This window comes from Asparagus officinalis, chromosome 7 (genome assembly GCF_001876935.1).
Source record: "Asparagus officinalis chromosome 7, Aspof.V1, whole genome shotgun sequence".
Lineage (NCBI taxonomy): Eukaryota > Viridiplantae > Streptophyta > Magnoliopsida > Asparagales > Asparagaceae > Asparagus > Asparagus officinalis.
The window spans coordinates 32,906,464-32,926,423 of NC_033800.1; the positions used below are offsets into that span (position 1 = coordinate 32,906,464).

A 19,960-nucleotide genomic window follows, 5' to 3' on the forward strand; every position below is an offset into this window, starting at 1 on the left:
TATTGACTTACTGAATTTTTAGTGTAGTGAATCGAGATTCACTTTATTGAATCTGGATTCACTATAGTGAACCCAGTTTCAAAATAATAATTTAGTAATAACTTAGGATAATATTGAAACAGTGATCCAAGATTCAATACATACAATCCACAATAAGAACGATCAATTTATTTGTATGTTACATAAAAGCTTGAATTATAACTCACATTATATGCTGTAATCGAAATTCTTCCATTTGCATTCACTACCTTCACAGTATTTTCATAAAATCTGAAATAAAACTATGACAAAGCTATTCTCATAAAGCAGTTTTTACATAGAAAAGCAGTTCAACACAAACTAGAGTATTCCATAACATTAAGTGACAATGTACTCAATAACTGTAAACTTCAACATTGAAAATTATGCTGATTTCAGAATATCATTTTCTTTGAGATCTTGTGATCTTCCTCGTCTCTTTTTTGAATTTGGCAGTTTCAGCATGGTGCAGTTGGGCTTTCCTGATGACTTCTTTGGCCAATTCATTTGTTGGTTCAGTAAGAATTTGGCAACAATATATAGACCTCAGTCTATGTAGCTGATTTTTTAATCGCTCCTGTCGATATGAATAAAAGTTCAGTTAAAGATTCAGTAGCTATATTCTAAATTTTATTAATTCAAAAAGACTAAATGTAAATTATCAACACATTATTAGTTTAAACACTTACACCCTCTCTATGAAAACCAGAGTTCCAATTTGCTGTACCACCGCCCATGTAGGTCTCCATATGTCTCATGACAAAAATAGCACAATCAAATTTGTTTTTGGCCGTTCTCCACTCCATCTCAAGTCTGTCAGGCGTTAATGTATTTATTTCACTCGCCTTGTGATGTTTTTTGTCTGCCAAATATCTCACAAAATTCTGGTGCTGTTTAATCAAAATTAATCATTGTCACATAATAAATCCAAATTATTATACAGTAATGTTTAATGTAATATACAATTTGTTTTGGTTGTTTATATGCAAACAGTATTAATGACATTGAATCACGATTCATTGGATCTAGCTCGCTAGAATTTAATAGAGTTAGTTCACCTGGACTTACTCTAATGAATCTGGATTCATATTAGTGAATCTGGATTCATTAGAATTAACTATAGGTAGTGGATCGTGATTATGTGATGTGAACACAGATTAACTAGCTATATTGAATCGAGATTCATAGTAAGATGTGAATCCATATTCACTAATTCTATTGATCGAAATTTCAGATCACTAGTTATAGCTAGTGGATCGTTATTACGTGATGTGAACACAGATTCGCTATGTCTAGTGAATTGAGCTTCATAGTAAATGTGAATCCAGATTCACTAATTATAGTGATCGATATTCACTAGAGTTAGCTAATCTGGAATTCTCTGACTCTATTGAATTCCAGATTCACTATATTTAATCCATATTCACTATAGTGAATCGAGATTCACTAAAGTGAATCGAGATTCACTAAAGTGAATCCAGATTCACTATAGTGAATCCAGATTCAATATAGTGAATCCAGATTCACTATAGTGAATCTGGAATTCACTAGAGTCAGATAATTCCAGATTAGTTAACTCCAATGAATCTCGATCACTATAATTAGTTAATCTTGAAACTTTGATCTGTGTTCACATCACGTAATCACGATCCATATTAGCTAACTCTAGAGTCAGATAATTCCAGATTAGCGCTAGTAAATATGTGTTCACATCACGTAATCACGATCCACTAGCTATAACTAGTGATCTCAAACTTTGATCACTAGAGTTAGTGAATCTGGATTCACATCTTACTATGAATCTCGATTCAATATAGCTAGTTAATCTGTGTTCACATCACATAATCACGATCCACTACCTATAGTTAATTCTAATGAATCCAGATTCACTAATATGAATCCAGATTCATTAGAGTAAGTCCAGGTGAACTAACTCTATTAAATTCTAGCGAGCTAGATCCAATGAATCGTGATTCAATGTCATTAATACTGTTTCCATATAAACAACCAAAACAAATTGTATATTACATTAAACATTACTGTATAATAATTTGGATTTATTATGTGACACTGATTAATTTTGATTAAACAGCACCAGAATTTTGTGAGATATTTGGCAGACAAAAAACATCACAAGGCGAGTGAAATAAATACATTAACGCCTGACAGACTTGAGATGGAGTGGAGAACGGCCGAAAACAAATTTGATTGTGGTATTTTTGTCATGAGACATATGGAGACCTACATGGGCGGTGGTACAGCAAATTGGAACTCTGGTTTTCATAGAGAGGGTGTAAGTGTTTAAACTAATAATGTGTTGATAATTTACATTTAGTCTTTTTGAATTAATAAAATTTAGAATATAAAGCACATCAATTAGCTACTGAATCTTGAACTGAACTTTTATTCATATGGACAGGAGCGATTAAAAAATCAGCTACATAGACTGAGGTCTATATACTGTTGCCAAATTCTTACTGAACCAACAAATGAATTGGCCAAAGAAGTCATCAGGAAAGCCCAACTGCACCATGCTGAAACTGCCAAATTCAAAAAAGAGACGAGGAAGATCACAAGATCTCAAAGAAAATGATATTCTGAAATCAGCATAATTTTCAATGTTGAAGTTTACAGTTATTGAGTACATTGTCACTTAATGTTATGGAATACTCTGGTTTGTGTTGAACTGCTTTTCTATGTAAATATACTTTATAACAATAGCTTTGTCATAGTTTTATTTCGGATTATATGAAAATACTGTGAAGGTAGTGAATGCTAATGGAAGAATTTCGATTACAGCATAGAATGTGAGTTATAATTCAAGCTTTTATGTAACATACAATAAATTGATCATACTTATTGTGGATTGTATGTATTTAATCTGGAATCACTGTTTCAATATTATCTTAAGTTATTATCTTAAGTTTCACTAATTTGTTGAATCTGGATTCACTTTGCTAAATCTCAATACATTTGGTTCAATCTCGATTCACTAAAGTGAATCTAGATTCACTTAAAGTGAATCTCGATTCACTACAGTGAAACACTATTGACTGCAACTATAGTGAATCCAGATTCAATAAAGTGAATCTCGATTCACTACACTAAAAAATTCAGTAAGTCAATATTATCTTAGTCACTACACTATAGTGAATCCATATGCAGATCATTGAATCCAGATTCACTACAATGAATCTATATTCATTATAGTTAGTCCAGAATAACTTAAACCGAAACAATCAAGTAATTTGATTGTTTGATTGATTATAATGACCGGCCGGAGCCCGGCCCGGGCTTGGCCCGAAAACCCGGGCCAGACACGGGTCCGGTCGTTGGCGCCCGGCCCGGGCCCAGACCCGGCCCGGAATAGTATTTTTTTATTTTCTTATATGTATAATATATGTATATATATATAATATATGTATATATGTATATATATAATATATGTATATATATATATAGGGAGAGGTTCAAATACAAACCTCGCTATCCTAAAAACTAAAAACTTCTCCTCTCCATTGGATCTAGATTCATCCAATGGCTGAGATTAAACCTGCGTGAGGGTAATCTGGTAAAATAAACAGCACCCAAAGAGAGGTAATTAATGCTTCTGTTGAGTTCTCCATTTCCCCATGCAATCTTACGACTCAGGCAACCCAACAGTCACGAATATCAGCTCTCGTTCATCGTCCAGCAGCTTTCAATCGTGAAATTGTCCAGCAGCTATCTCGTTCATCGTCCTTCAGATCTTCAGCTCTCGTTCAGAAATCGTCCAGCAGCTCTCGTTCATCGTTCATCGTTCTTCAGCTCTCGTTCATCGAGAAAACGTCCAGTAGCTCTCATTCATCGTTCTTCAGCTCTCTTGTTCGAAGTCCAGCAGCTGGACATTGCTCAACATTTTATGGAGATTGAAATGGAGAGCTTGAATTCAGGTGTGCATGGTCTAGTTTTTTTCATTGTAATGGAACTAGATTCAGTATTTAAAAACTTAGCCATATGACTTATTATCTTGTAGCTTACATTCTTAAACATTTTATGGAGTTTTAAATGGAGAATTTGATGCATTGAATCGAGATTTTTTCATTTGTTCTAAATGGATAGTGGTAAATATTGGTGGTCTGGATTATGCAATATGCACTCTAGTTGAGTTTATCTCGATTCAGTTGAGTGGATCGAGATAAACTGGGTGAATCTACTCTATTCAGTTTAGTGAATCGCGATTCACTGGATAAATCGTCTCGATTCAGTTTTGTAAATCGCGATTCAGTTGAGTGGATCGATATTCACTGGATGAATATACACGATTCAGTTGAGTGAATCGCGATTCAGTCGAGTGGATCGAGATTCACTGGGTGAATCTACGCGATTCAGTTGAGTGAATCGCGATTCACTCGTTGATTCGACTCGATTCAGTTTTGTAAATAGCGATTCACTGGGTGAATCGTCTCGATTCAGTTATGTAAATAGCGATTCACTGGGTGAATCTACTCGATTCAGTTAGGAAAGTGAGGGTTTTAAATTTTTTCCATTTTCTTTGATCTTGTTAGAATAAGTCAAGTAATTTTTATATTGTAAGATGTTTTCATTTGATCTAAATGGATAGCGGTAAATCCAGATTCAGTATATCAACACATATGATTGATGGTGTTTTATTTTCAGTTGTAGGCAGCAATGAACAAATTTACATACCACATGTTATAAATGCATCGGACAGTGATTTTGGAGAAGATGGAATGGACGAAGTTAGCTCTATTCCTTTTGAATCACCAGGTGGTGGTATGTATTGGAAACCTCGGGTTGAAGCTGAAGTTAAACCTTATCTAAACCAAAGCTTTCGCTCACTAGAGGATGGTATAGAGTTTTACCGAGAGTATGGACGTAAAAGTGGGTTTGAGATCAGACGGCATACGGAGAAGAAACATGAGGACGGTACAGTTCTTCTTAAACACATTGTTTGCAGTAGAGCTGGCAGCAATGAATCAAAGATGGATGTTGATATTGATGAGTCTAGTAGCATTTTGAAAAAGAGAAGGAGAACTGTATCTAGTAGATGTGGTTGCAAAGCTAAGGTCGTATTTAAGTTTGATGGTTTGAAAGGATATAATGTTCTCTCATTTGTTGAAGAGCATTCTCATTCTTTGGTCTCCGGTAGTGGGAAACAATTTTTGAAGTCAAATAGAGTTCTCGGTCTCGCACATAAGAAACTTGTATTTGATGGAGCAAAAGCCAACATGGGGCCTAACAAAACATATAACTTTGCTAAAGAGTTGTGTGGAAGTTATTCTAATGTTGGTGCTACTTGTACCGAGTTTAAAAATTGGAGTAGGGATGTGAAGCTTTATATTGGTGATCGAGATGCTCAAATGATCATCGAGAAGTTCACGGCTAAGAAGGAGATGAGTGATGGATTTTTCTATGATTATGCAGTCGATGAAGGTGGTCGATTAACTCGCATTTTTTGGGCAGATGTTATTGGTCGAAGAAATTACGATGTATTTGGAGATGTGATATCATTTGACTCTACATATTCCACAAACAAGTAAGATTTTATAGTTAATCTCTTACTATTTTCAATATTGTAATTATATATCATAGTGAATCTTATATTTTTTGTATGTGATACAATAGGTACAACATGAAGTTTGTTCCATTTACTGGTCTCGACAATTATAAGAAGTGTGTTGTATTTGCAGCAGGATTGATAGCTAAAGAGGACATTGATAACTATGTCTGGATTTTTGAGGTATTCATTAAATGCATGATTCGCGAGCCAAAGTGTATTGTTACAGATCAGTGCCCTGCCATGAAGCAAGCTATACCAACTGTCTTTACAGAAGCACGTCACCGTTTGTGCATGTGGCACATCATGAAGAAATTTAACCAAAAGGTAATGAATCATGCATTCAAATATAATGAATCCTCATTAGATAAATACTGAATCTTTCGTTATATATTTATATTGTAGTTGGCAAAATGCATTTCGAAGATGGATGATTTCAAGAGGAAGATCAATGCACTGATTTGGAGTGTAGATATAGATCCAGCAACATTTGAAGTAGGTTGGAAAGATGTTATGAAAGAATATAAGCTTGAAAGTAATGAATGGTTGTGTGAACTGTATAACATTCGGGAGTCATGGATTCCAGCCTATTATGCTGATGATCCATTGGCTGGTTTATTGCGTACTACATCAATATCAGAGAGTGAGAACAGTTTCTTTGACAAATTCAACCGTAGATCTGACACATTGACAGAATTTTATCTTCGATATGAGAGTGCTATGGAGAAGCAAAGGCATACAAACGCAAGATTAAACTATGAAGGAACGAAGTCGATGCCAAGAATGGACGGGCCATTGTTATTGGAGAGGGATGCAGCAGAGTTGTACACTCGAACAATGTTTTATGAGGTACAGAAAGAGATAATGTCATCCTGTTATGATATGAGTATCAACAGTATATCAGAAGAAGATGGTGTGAAGATTTTTTCCATAAAGGACAAAAGGAGGCATGGAAAAATATTTGAGGTAATACTTAATAGCGTTTTTTGAAACAATAAAAATTTAATCTATTTTTATTGTAGTGAATCCCGATTCAATGAAGTGAATCGCGATTCAAGTAAGTGAATCTCGATTCACATCACTGAATCGAGATTCAGTGACCATTACAATGACTTGTCATTTTCTTTATTTAATCGGTGCTAATATACATTGTTTTTTTAATTTTAGGTGAAACACACTTATTTGAACAATGACGTTCAATGTACGTGTAGGCTGTTTGAGAAAATGGGTATAGTATGTAGGCATGGTTTTTTTGCACTTAACCAAGCTGATGTAACAAAAATACCAAGACATCTTGTTGTGAACCGATGGACAAAAGGTGCTGAAATGAGGCATTCATTGCAGTTCAAGGAAATATCAGAACAATGTAATGCAATTGAAGTTACAAATCGTAAGTTGAATGACATATGGTATGATTTCCAATCCTGTGTGAGTTTGGCAGGTTTAGATGGTGAGAGACTTGACTACCTGGAAGGGAAGTTGAAGGAGTTGAAGCACAGTTTGCGTGAATCTAGTTGGAAATCTGACACACAGAACAAAAATGATGTAATGGAGTTTTTTGTTGGCTCAAAAATACCAGCTGAAGTGATTGTTAAACCTCCCATTGAAGGTAGAAACAAGGGGTGTGGACGGAGAATTGTTGGTGATTATGAGAAATCACTTACTCAACGAAAAAAGAAGGTGCCAAGGCTGTGTAATATGTGCAAAAAAATCGATTTCCATGACGCACGGACATGCTCATTAAAGAAAACAGTACAGCAAAGTGATGTTTAATTTAGTCGACATATTTTGTTTCAAACACATGTTTATAAATACATTTCTTATTAAAATTTCTGAATTGTGTAATTATTAACTCTGAATTGTGTAATTCTTAACTACATATATTTATTGGATTATTAATCACATGGTTACGATGTGTCATGTTAGTATATTGAATTGAGATATACTCATATAGCAAGTGAATTCCATTATTATTAGTTGTATTATTTAAGCAGGTATGATAAAGTCGTTGTATGCAGTCATCAGTTTGAATTTAATTCGCGTTAAGTGATTCTGGACTAACTATATTGAATCTAGATTGATCGCATTGAATCTAGATTATCTGATATTGAATTTCGATATCACTATAGGGATTCTTTATACACCGACTAAAGGTGGGGACGATCATATCCAAAGTATTCCAGACTCTTCTATAAAAGAACGAGACTGAAATACTTTGGAGGGGGTATCTGTAGGCATATAAAATTGCTTATAGGTCCCTTAGCACAGTTCGGCATAAACCGACGAACCAACGAGGCAACGAGATTGACTAATCGCACGCAAGCAACAGAATACGTCCATTCGCGTGCGGGGTCAAGCCAAGTGTTCGAAGAGTCAACGAGTCATCCAACCAAGGGCATACTCGGACGAATCACGATCGAACAAGCCAAGTGTTCGAAGAGTCAACGAGTCATCCAACCAAGGGCATACTCGGACGAATCACGATCGAATTAATATCGGTTTCGGACTCAGATTCAGAAGTGGATTTACTGCCTAATCAGGATCCAGATTTACTGCCAAATCAGGTCAACGAATCAAGTCTGGATAAATCAACCACAGAACCAAATCACAGATAGAACCAAGGCGGAAAACACCAAACCCACCACACCCGAAAAGAGGCTCGGAAACCAAGTCACTGAGGCGGCTCACCGAGCCACCAAGGTGGCTCGGTGGCCGAGCCACCAAGTGGTGGCTCGGCCGAGCCACCTAGGTGGCTCGGTGGCCGAGCCACCTTGGGGTGGCTCGGCCACCTCCGAGCCACCAAATGGTGGCTCGGAGGCCGAGCCACCTCCTTGGTGGCTCGGCGGCCACCAAGGTGGCTCGGCCACCACCGAGCCACCAAGAGGTGGCTCGGTGGCCGAGCCACCAAGGTGGCCGGCCGAGCCACCTCAGGGTGGCTCGGCATGAGCCGAGCCACCTTGAGGTGGCCGGCCACCTAGGGTGTCGGCCACACGTGCACACGGGCACAGTGACGCTTGGCTATAAATAGGAGAGGCCTTGGTTCATTTCAGAGGTTGGAAAATTTTGGAGAGAGGCGAAGCCCTGCTGGATTGGAGACTCGGAACTTAAAAAAAGATTGGAACTTTGGGACTTCGGGGACTCACTCCTTCAGATCTGGTGCTCGGCGATCATCAACGTCAAATAAGGCAGGTGTTCGAGAGGATCGGATCTCAGATCTACGCAGGCTACACTCCGGATCTAAGCTTGGTCTTAGATCCCGAGACTTGGACGATTGTTTCCTTGGTGAAACAATCCTCCCCGGCTATTATTTCCTTGGTGAAATAATACCCGTTGTACTGCGTAGATCCGACCGGATCTAGATCGCGCGGTGGTCCACGGCAAACAACCCCGGCGCAGGCAAAGAACCCACAAAAGCGAGCGACCGCAAAACAGGAGCTCGCGATTCGTTCGACATAAAGGAGAAAAGTTGTAATCTTTGTTTATTTTTATTTGATTTTCGTTGTAACCGGATCTTATAAAAAGACCGGATCTTTTGTAACTCAAAAAGTTGTAACTCAAGATGACAATGGAATCAATAACAAAGAAAGACACGAATTTTCTCGCGAACAATCTGGCGACCACAGTGGGAGCCACCGATCTCGCCGACGAGATCGGAGCGTCGCAGCCGCGGATCTCAATCCCGGTCGTGGAGGAGGTCGAATACGAGTTCGATCAGACCAAGTTCGAGGAGTACCTTTCATCCTCGTCCAGATCTACCTCCCCCCGCAAGTCCAAGAAGTCCAAGTTCTCCTCCAGGAGAAAGGTTCGTTGGTATGAAGAAGTCGCAGCCACCAACGAAGATCTCGCCCCGTTTGATGCCACAGTCGCATCGGGTGAGATCCCTCCAGTTTCCAACCAGGTCAGATCTGCTCTGGCCAACCCTTCTGCCGCAGGGGGCGTGGTGACTCTCTCGAAGAGAGCCCGCCAAAGGCAACGTCAACGCCTTGCGAAACGATTCGCAAAGGCCATGGAGTCCGTTGACGGGATCCGCTACAACACGGATCTGAAGAACAAAAGAGGCAAACAGCCTCAACAACAGATGAACGGCACCTCTTCCAAGCCGCCAACAATGGAATGGATCCGTGTCAAACGGAATCGTTCGACGCTGGAAGAACGCATCCGCAAACGCCGCGCACTATCAGCGCAGGCACGGGCTCAAGCCGAAGAAGCCCGTAGAAAGTTGCAGAAAGAAGTGGCCAAGAAGCCGCCACCAACTCGCAAAGTTTGGAGGCCAAAGTCTGAAGCGGCAATTCAGGCTAAGGAGCAACCTTTGCAGCCTCCAACCAAAGTTCAACCTCCGGCGAACCAAGCTAAGCCGCCGAGAATTCCCATAGCTACTCCGGGAGATCATGCAGAATCCTCCCGAAGGAGAAAGTCAGTCTTGGAGCGCCTCGGTCCACTTCCCGAGGAGCGAAGCAAAGCTCCGATCCAAGAACGTTTGGGCCCACTAAGAAAACCCCGAACGAATCAACACGCTGGGGGTCACCGCTACCTCCAACATGACAAGGAGCTCAAGGCAACTGCGCGCGCTAATTTGCGCATTGAGGTCCAAGAGCCCGCTGAGAATTCACGCCCAAAAAGGCATGTCTCAAGGCGCGTGACTCTTGAAAGTCCAAGGAAGGCAATTCGCCCTCAGATGGAAACATTATCATCTGATAGTGATAATGTTATACCTGAGAAGTCGTGCCCACACACGATAGGTTACTCCGACTGTCAAAATGACGAGTTGTACTATCGTGCTGGGGGTACGAACAGAACCAGAAAGAGGAGTCCCCGAGAACAGGAAACTCAGTGCCCTTGTTCAAAGCTCATTCGGGCGGTACTGTCTCAATGCAACTGCATCAAGGTAATCCCCGAGAGAATTTCAGTGTTCGAAAGGCTCGGCACCGAAACGCCAAAACCAAGGTATAGGCGTTTCCGGCAAAGAAGAACGGTGGTTAAAGACGGAGAATTTCCGAGGGTCACCGCCAACATGACCAGCAAAGAGACATCGACACAGGTTAATCTCAAGTCGTTTCTGGAAGCATCCCGGCGTGTAACCCGTCTGCAGTCCGGAGCCATCGCACGAGGAACTTATGGTAGGGTTCGGACAAGATTGCCTTCGGAAGATGAAGAATCGGATTCCTGCTCTGCTGTCGCATCGGACAATACAGTGTCCAGCGAAGGACAACCCCGCGAGTCATTTATGATAAGCGCGGAAGAAATGGCCAAGATGCTTGAAGACGCTTTGGCTAAACAGAAAGAAAGTTTCAAGTTTGAGATGCAGATGGCCATGCAGACTATGAGAGAGATGCATGAGCAACAAATCCAGGCGTTCAGGAACCAACAAGGTGAACCAAGTCACCGTAATCAGGTTGTTCAGGAAGAAGAGCACACGGATAGGGATGGAGCTCACAATGCCAATAACCCTACCTATTTGTTGTGAAATTTAATCAGAGATTTTACAGATATAGTTAAAATTGGGCTAAAGAACAAAAACATTGTATTCTAATCTTTACCATATCAATCTCATTAAACTTCATATGTGGATACAGAGAAAGTTGCTCATCCATCTGGGTAGCAAACCGATTGTATCTCAATTTATCATTGACCTCATCTGTGTGATGAATGTTGCAAAACTGTACAACATAAAACTGGTTAAATAAAATGTAACTCAAGTGTTATTTTAAATTAAATAAAGGAAGATACGTACGGTTGTCTCAACATTGCAGAAGAATCTAAGTGGAGAATTTTCAGACTTCATTTTTTCTCTGCTGTTCAAAATATAGGACCAAATGCTGATTAAATTTGCCTCAATGTCCTCAGAAGGAAGGAAAGTCTTGAAAGCAGGTAAGAAACATTCAATTTGTCTCCACTTAAAAACCATTTCACTGAAAAACAGTAACAATATTCAATTTAATAAAGGGACAAAATACCATTTCACTGAAAAAACAGCAACAATAGTGAATCTCACACCTAATAATAAAATATCAAATAAGTGTTCAGAACTCACAAATTCTCTTCTTCAGCGGTATCATCACCTGAATGCCTTACTTCTCTATGTACCCAATTCCATATGATGCTTTCCAGCTGACTTTGCCTAGCAGTAATCTGAGATACCCTCTGCACCCATGGTGACCGAAGAGACGTTGCAGGCTTCACCATCCTTTTTTCTTTCCCCCTTCCCGCATGTCCCTTATTTTCGGCCACCTGAACTTTCTTACCTTCACATTCATTTACTGCAGCAGCATCTTCAGGTTGTTTATCAGTTCTTCGTACAGATTCATCAATGATTTCAGATTCACAAGCTTTAGCAATCTGAACAACATCAACCATTTCCACTGATTCAGTCTGAGTATCCTGTGTCAGCCCAAGAGAAAAACTAGGTTCCTCAGTCTGTGGGGTACTACATTCGCTGATCTTCCGTCTCACTGGTCTGTCATCCTTTTTCATGCTAACAGACTCTATAATCTTATCAACTTCTTGAATAAACTTTGGGGAGACTTGTGTTTGTGGTATCTCAGCTGATATTGGATCAACAGCAGGGGAACAATGCATATCTCTACTCACCTTGGTGTTCACGTTAGGGGTATCATCAACAATGTTTCCCACAGCTGTTTCATCGTCACAGGTACTTACACGATGTCCACACCCCTGCACAAGAACATTTGAAACTCTTTGTTGAATTTGAAAGAGCTCATTGTCAACGGGGGACAGCTTTCTCATTGTCTCACACTCAGCATCAAATCTATTTTTTGCAGATTCCAGCTCTGCAGCTCTCCGTTGAACCCTCTCAATACAATCCTGCATTTTGAATCACAAACATTGGTCACCATAAATTATTAACATGGCGATAGACAAGATTCGATAGTTTGAGATTACATTCAATGTATTTGAATCAAGATTCAGTAGTAGTGAATCCAGATTCATTCCAGTTTCACTTCAATGAATCGAGATTCAGTAATAGTGAATCCAGATTCAGTTCAATAGATCGATATTGAGTATCACTGAATCCAGATTCACTTAACTGAATCTGAATTCAGTTTAACTTGATTGATAATCACTGATCTGAAACGAGATTCATTGCTATTAAAATGATTCATTGTTCTGAATCGACATTTAGTTTAAGTGAACCGAGATTCACTCCTACTGAATCTAAAATATATTGAATAAACAAAGTATTCCAACTTATTTTGCTAACCTTTCTAATTGTGTCAACACTTTTAGGAGAGTTTCCAGTAGCACTCTGCATTCGAGATGAAGGTGCAAGTTCAACCCTCTCTGTAAATGCACCTTTTCCAAATGAATTTGTACTTATTTCCTCTGACTGTCTTTCCTTCAAGGCAAAGTCAGTCCATCCTAAAAATGTAGGGGTTTTTCTCTCAACCAACCTCCTACCTTTGAACAGAACCCGATCGGCATAGAACAGCTAGAAAGACGGAGATAAGAAATTAAGCACATCAATTAGTAATAATAATGTAAAACTGCTTTAACTGTAGTAATGTAGAAATAAATCAATATTATACAAGTGACTTACAATCAAGAATGCAAGAGAACCCGTGTAGAATTGTTTTGCCGGGTCAACATTCCACTTGTGGTGGCTATCTATCATTGAGTCAAGCAAGAAAGAACACCAATTGTATTCAGAGCACTGATCAACATTATCACCAAGTACTAGAATCCGTTGGTTGACATACGGATTGCTAAGCGACTGGATCATGCTGTTGTGAAAGAGAACCAAGAAATTCAGTTTAAAAAACAGGTTAACATCAGAAGTGTGCTTCAGTTTCTCAGACACAGCCCCTGGAGTAATTTTCCAACCAAATCTGTCTGTGAATTGAGCCCTCCATTCATCCACCAATGTTGACTTGCCGGTACTGGAAGCTGGTATACGCTTACTTCCCAGAGGTAATCCCATCACACTATGTACATCTTCCTCTGTGATACTGATTGATCCTCTGGGAAGATTAAGCGCAACGGATTCACTGTCAAAGGACTGCAGAATCTGGTACCCCAACTGATGTGGCAGTTCCTTTAATCCAAATTGTAAAAAGGCCCAAGTCCAGCTAGTCTCACCCATTCTTTTTGGGAGTCAGAGAGTGACGAAACCATATCAGAGAATATCTTTGGAGAAATCTCGATTCACTGCATTGAATCTCGTTTCACTCAAGTGAATCGAGGAGTTTAAAGTAGAGTGCATATTGCAGAATCCAGACAACCAGAGTTAATCGTTCACAAATGTAAAAAGATGTTTAGTACATTAACCTTTTTCATCTTTTTCCTTCCTCTTGTCATCTGTTCATTGTCTTCATCCCTACTACGCTTTGATGTTTCCTCATCGGCAGGATTATTTGGGGGGTTGACGAGGTTATCGTCATTGTTGGACCTCACATGTCTTTTCTTCGCAAGCTTCTCCACCCCAAAAAATAATATAATTAGATCAAATTATCCATCATTGAATACACAAAAAAAATTAAAGATTTTTAGTATACCAACCTTTTTCCTCTTCATCCTTTTTGGTGTCTGTTCACTGTCTCCATCCCTTGCACGCTTTAATGTTTCCTCACTGTCAGGATTATTAGGGGGGTTGATGAAGTCATCGTCACTGTTTTGCATGTTCACAGTGCGTGTTGTCCTCTGTTGATCTATAGGTGTAAATACCTCAACAGATGCTTTTTGTTTGTTTCTTGAACTAGATCGTAGACCTGCTAAATCGATGACATTTCATTTTTTAATGATACCAGACTTTGCATAATGCATGGCAAGCATGAAGGTTTAATCACATTATTGAATATAGATATTATAATACATATCGCGATTCATTGGAGTGAATAGCATTTCGCTGAAATGAATCTCGTTTCACTGCACTAAATCGCGATTCAACAGTGTTTCACTGTATTGAATCGAGATTCACTCTAAGTGAATCTAGATTCACTATAGTGTATCGAGACTCAATAAAGTGAATCTAGATTCACTACAGTGAATCGAGATTCAACCAAATGTATTGAGATTTAGCAAAGTGAATCCAGATTCAACAAATTGTATCGAGCTTCAGCAAATTGAATCCAGATTCAATGATATGAAACCAACTCCATGCCATACCATACATTCTTTCAGTGTCTTGTCCCTCAACACAAAAAGGAAAAACTTATCATCGTTACAGTTTAATTTCACTGTTAGTATACATAAAGCATTTAATTTGTTCCATCCTATATACTTGGCTTCGGATAATATTTGGGAAAATCTCCATCCTATATACTCGGCCTAGGATCATATTTGTTATTTTTTACAAACAATCATAATAAAGTGAATCTCAATTCTCAATTCTCTACGAACAATCAGGATTCACATTAGTGAATCGAGATTCTCTATGTTTGAGTGCATACAAATTTACTCCACTAAATAGCTATTCACTTGAGTGAATAGAGATACATCGAATGAATCGCGATTCACTCAAATGAATCTCGATTCATTGCAGTGAATCTCGTTTCACTGAAGTGAATGGAGGAGATTCAAGTAGAGTGCATATTGCAGAATCCAGACAACCAGAATTAATCGCTACCCGTTTAGAACAGATGAAAACATTTTATAATATTAAGAACAACTTACTTTGATTTAACAAGATAAAGGAAAATGTAAAAAATAAAAACCCTAAACTAGAACATGCAACAGTAACATTCTATAAAGCTAAAAAAAAAAGTCTTCAACAACATGCAAGTGATTCACGTCTAAATTACGAACTTTTCCCACACTGAATCTATGAAAAATGTTCAAACTTTGATAAAAAAAATTACATTTTTAATACGAGGGTTGGAATCGTTTTACCTGTTCTTGAAGACGAGGGTTTTGGAGTCTCTGTGTTGTTTTTCTTCATCTCGATCGTCGAAGTCTTGCTGGTCGTCTTCGTTCGAGTTGTAATGAGATGTTGAAAGAAACCTAACTGTTGAGAAATCAACGGAATGTGAAGAGTTTAGTTCTTGGGGTAAAGAGAAGATGAAACTGGATTCAAAATAGAGTGAAACTGAATCGTTTTTTCTGTCGAAAGAAGTGTTCGACAGCTTCTGGTAATTAATTACAGCGTGTTTTCATTAATGCCGCTTTTCCTAAAGTACCCCTTTTATTGGTAATTTGTCAGCTGATGTGTATTTAATTACAATTCTGCCATTTTCAATCTTGACCATTGGATGAAATAGAATGTAGGGTTAAGATTGGTTTTTAGTTCTCTAGGTTTTTATTAGAACCTCTCCCTATATATATATATATATATAATATGCTAGAAAATAAGTTTAGAAAAACTTCTTTAAGAATCAAGAGTGATGGAGATGAGAAATTGAAGCTCAAACAGTAGATGAAAAGATCTCATCCTCTTGTGAAACTCTCTTCACATAAACACTTATAAAACAAACTTAAAACACCCTTAAACACTTGTAAAAACTTGTTTAAAACTTTTCTTAGATCATTAATATGCTAGAAAATAAGTTTAGAAAAACTTCTTTAAGAATCAAGAGTGATGGAGATGAGAAATTGAAGCTCAAACAGTAGATGAAAAGATCTCATCCTCTTGTGAAACTCTCTTCACATAAACACTTATAAAACAAACTTAAAACACCCTTAAACACTTGTAAAAACTTGTTTAAAACTTTTCTTAGATCATTGGAGTGTTTAAGGAAAAGGGTATATATAGGTTACAAGAGCCAAGCTCAAAAAACCCAGTAAAAATAAATAAATATATCAAAAACAACAAAATCTGAAAACTAGTCGTTACTGTGCAACAGCCATATCATCAGTCCACTGATTACAGGCATCGGTCGATTGATGTATACATCGGTCGACTAATGCATTATCAGTCAACTGAGCAGACAAAAACCACTATTTGCGCTTCACTTCATCAGTCGACTGATCACTGTAGTTAATCAACTGATAACGTGCACACAGCCTGTTATGAACAGTAAAAATCAACTTTAAACCCTCTTTAAAAATATCAAATAAATTCTAAAAAATATAAAATTTGGGGAAATATTTATAAACATGAAAATGAACATGTTACAAAAGAAAATTTTGAAATATCATTTCTCGTTTGTGAAATATCTTTGTTTTGCAAAAACTTACAAATACGTGTGTATATAAAACACTAGATTTTGACTTTTGACTTAAACCAAATTATGTAACCGTTTTAATTGATTTATACACTTAATAAAACATGTACATAAAGATTATTTTGTCCATAAACTAATAACACAGTATTTTCATAAAAATACCCAAATTGTGATAAAATCAAGGAATATGTGTGTGCATAAAATTAAGCTTGAAGTATCAACACACAATATATAAACCTGAAACATTACACCCAAGTTGAAAATCTTCGTTAAGTTCGATCTTGGACAATCCCCCATCCAAGGGCGGAGCTGAATGGGTGCCCCTGAGTTCCCAGGACACCAGTAAAAACTGAGTATCTACTAGAGAGCACATATAAAAATAACAAAAGTATAGATGGTTTAGCGGAAATGGGTCTCAAGGAATCCAGCATGCGCGCGGGTTCGAATCTCGCAAGGAATCAAGCATGCGCGCGAGTTCGAATTTTTTCAGCTTAATGATAGTTTGGTGGCTTATGTTGAGAGAGATGTATTTTCCACCATTACCGATGCATCTATAGGACACCATAGGATTAAAATCCTGGCTCCGCCATTGGCCCCATCTTGATAAAAGGTATGAAGCATGAACTCGTATTTGACTTGAATATCGACGACTTCATTTCTATTCTCCTTCCAACCTCCAATGGATATGATCGTGTAGACGCAATCTAACCAACCTCTAACATCGATGTTTGTCTAAAATACCTAATAAACAAATACAAACACTAGACAAACGATGTTAGCGATTGTTTGTAAATTACCAAAAAAAATTAGACCGTAGGCTCATAAACATGAGACTTAACACTAATATTGACATCATCCTAAAAATAATCTTATTAGAAAAGGTCTTGCTAGCTCCATAGGGCGGGGAGAGAGAGAGAGAGAGAGAGAGAGAGAGAGAGAGAGAATGCAATATATGCTTAAACTGCCGCAGTGAAGCTTCCCCTAACTGTTGTACTTTCTTGTCCTGAATCCTTCTCTTTTCTCCCATCTCTCTCTATCTCTTTCTCTCCCGATTTCGCTCTCGCGTCTGCTTTGCTTTCTTTTTGCAAAATCCAAAGCTTGCTGTCTGTAGATTATCTGTCAAGAGACCGAAACAGAATCCGAGGTGCTTTCTTCTCCTCCCAAAGATGATCCATTCCTCTCTTGATAAAAGAGCCTTGAATTAGTTGTCTCCTGTGATCCTTTTTTAACTACCTCAATTCCCAGGCACCTCTCCCAATGCTAAACTAGCCCGAGAAACTTCCCATTTACTTTCTTTCTCACTTTGAAAAAGTATGTGCAGCATTTTGTTTATTGGTAGACAGTAGATGCACTAGCATACCGCTTCGATCAATTCCATTCCAAGAAGTTACTCATATCTAATACTCCTATATTTAATATATACTGATCAAAGAGTAGATTGTCCTTGACATATGTCAACCGTCCTCCGCAGCTTGACCGCTCCATCTATATGCCAAAATTTGAACTATCCATCCGCTTAAAATTTGTGACAAATGGGAATTTGAACATATATTGTTAAGCTAATACGTACCAACATTGCACTAATATTCTAAAGATGTGCTGAAAATTGAGGGTCATAGTTCTATCTCTAGCAACACGCTAGGTCACTAGACAACGTTAACTTGTGTGAGAACACAAAATTACAACTCTTGAATTTAATCACGATTTTGGAGTTTCCTTAAACTGAAAGGGACTTAACATAGTATGATAATAATCTAGATTCAAATCTCATCAACCACATATTTAAAAATAGATTTACACATGCATCCAATGTGTGGGTCAATGTTTCAACACGAAAAAGATTGCTAAAACCCTCAATCTCATATTAATCCTAAGTTTTTGCATAACGAGTAAACCTTTAATAACATGATAAACTTTTTTTCCACTACATCAAAACTCTGAAGATACGCTAAACATTGTGGGCTAGAATTTTATCCTCTAGAGGTCAAGTATGTCCCCCACATGAACAGTTTCTCCTCTTTCTCCCCACATTTCTCTGAAACCAATAAAGGAAGTTGCAGCACCTTCTCTTTTCTCCATGGGGAAAAAGAAACGTAAAGCTTCTTAACTGCATTAATACATAAAAAATTAGCTTGAGAAGAAAGAGGTAGTATTCTACGTATTAAAAGAACAAAGGGGAAAAAGAGAGAAAGGAATGACTGATACTCTGTCTCCCTCTTTTTTTCTTCTCCCATTTGCCTTGTTCAAAAGCACGAATGGTATCAAATGAGGGCTACTACTAGCTACTCTCTCTCTCTCTCTCTCTCTCTCTCTCTCCCACACACACATATATATATAGATAGATAGATATGCGTGTGTATATAGCCTTGTTGTAAATGGAATATTGTATAATATATACAAGTTTGCAATGATGAGAGTAACTAACTAGACAATAACTAACCTAAAATCAAGCCTGGAAAAGGTAACTGCGTTCTTAAAGAAGAGATGATGGAGAAAGAATATACAATGCAACTAATGCATTGGGAAACAAAAATAAAACCTTGGAGTTTGTGAGAAGCTAGTTAATATATTGCTCATCTCTTCTTTTCATGGCTTAGATATCTGAATGATTAACTCCTAGATGCATGAGAAAACAATGGAAATGATAGGATAATAATTGCCACTGTATAAATGTTATGGAGCCAACAGTTAATTTGGGCATATGAATGTCTTTATACTTCATTTCGTCCTGAAATGATTGTCAAAAATAAAGAGAAAATACTAAAAATTAGCATCATTAATTTCATGATAGATTTATGGAAGAATTTAAATAGGGATGACAAAAGACATGAGACGCATACTTGTTCAAAGAGCAAGCTAGAGCACGGAACATTCAACAAACTCTAGGACGTATAAATTAATTTAACTATACTTGCATCAATCTCATACAATAATAAAATGGCATTTATTGAGTTATTTAATTAATATTTACTTTGTTAATACTTCCATAATTAAATCGTTTATATTTCTCCAGAAAAAAGTCATTTATTTGAGATTTTGCTAGATCATCTGAGATGTGAAGAAAGTAGGATAATGCTTTAAGGTTTTCTCTTTATATGGTCACAAAAAGCACTCCTAATAGAAAAATTAATCTGCCAAACAATTTGAACCCTAGGGCTCATAAATTTCTTAAAGAGATTTAAGACTCTAACCATGCATGAGCAAAACTTGATGATCGATCACTTAATCATAGTCATACTATTGAACAAAAGAAGAAAGTAACGACAGT

General features: G+C 37.9%; 1 protein-coding gene and 1 long non-coding RNA gene across 2 annotated transcripts in view; both read right to left on the reverse strand.

Moving 5' to 3' along the window:
* The window catches only part of LOC109851022, a 22,110-nt gene continuing 2,244 nt past the window's right edge, over positions 95–19,960 (reverse strand). The window contains exons 3-4 of the mRNA XM_020421125.1: positions 708–908; positions 95–595 (exon numbers count right to left, since the gene is read on the reverse strand). Coding sequence (XP_020276714.1) covers positions 422–595; positions 708–908 — 375 coding nt within the window. The 3' untranslated portion in view covers positions 95–421. The remainder of the gene's footprint in view (positions 596–707; positions 909–19,960) is intronic.
* On the reverse strand, positions 18,537–19,942 carry LOC109851023. The gene is made up of 2 exons (XR_002249645.1): positions 18,898–19,942; positions 18,537–18,799 (listed from the first exon to the last, which is right to left on the reverse strand). It is a non-coding gene; the product is annotated as an uncharacterized LOC109851023 (long non-coding RNA).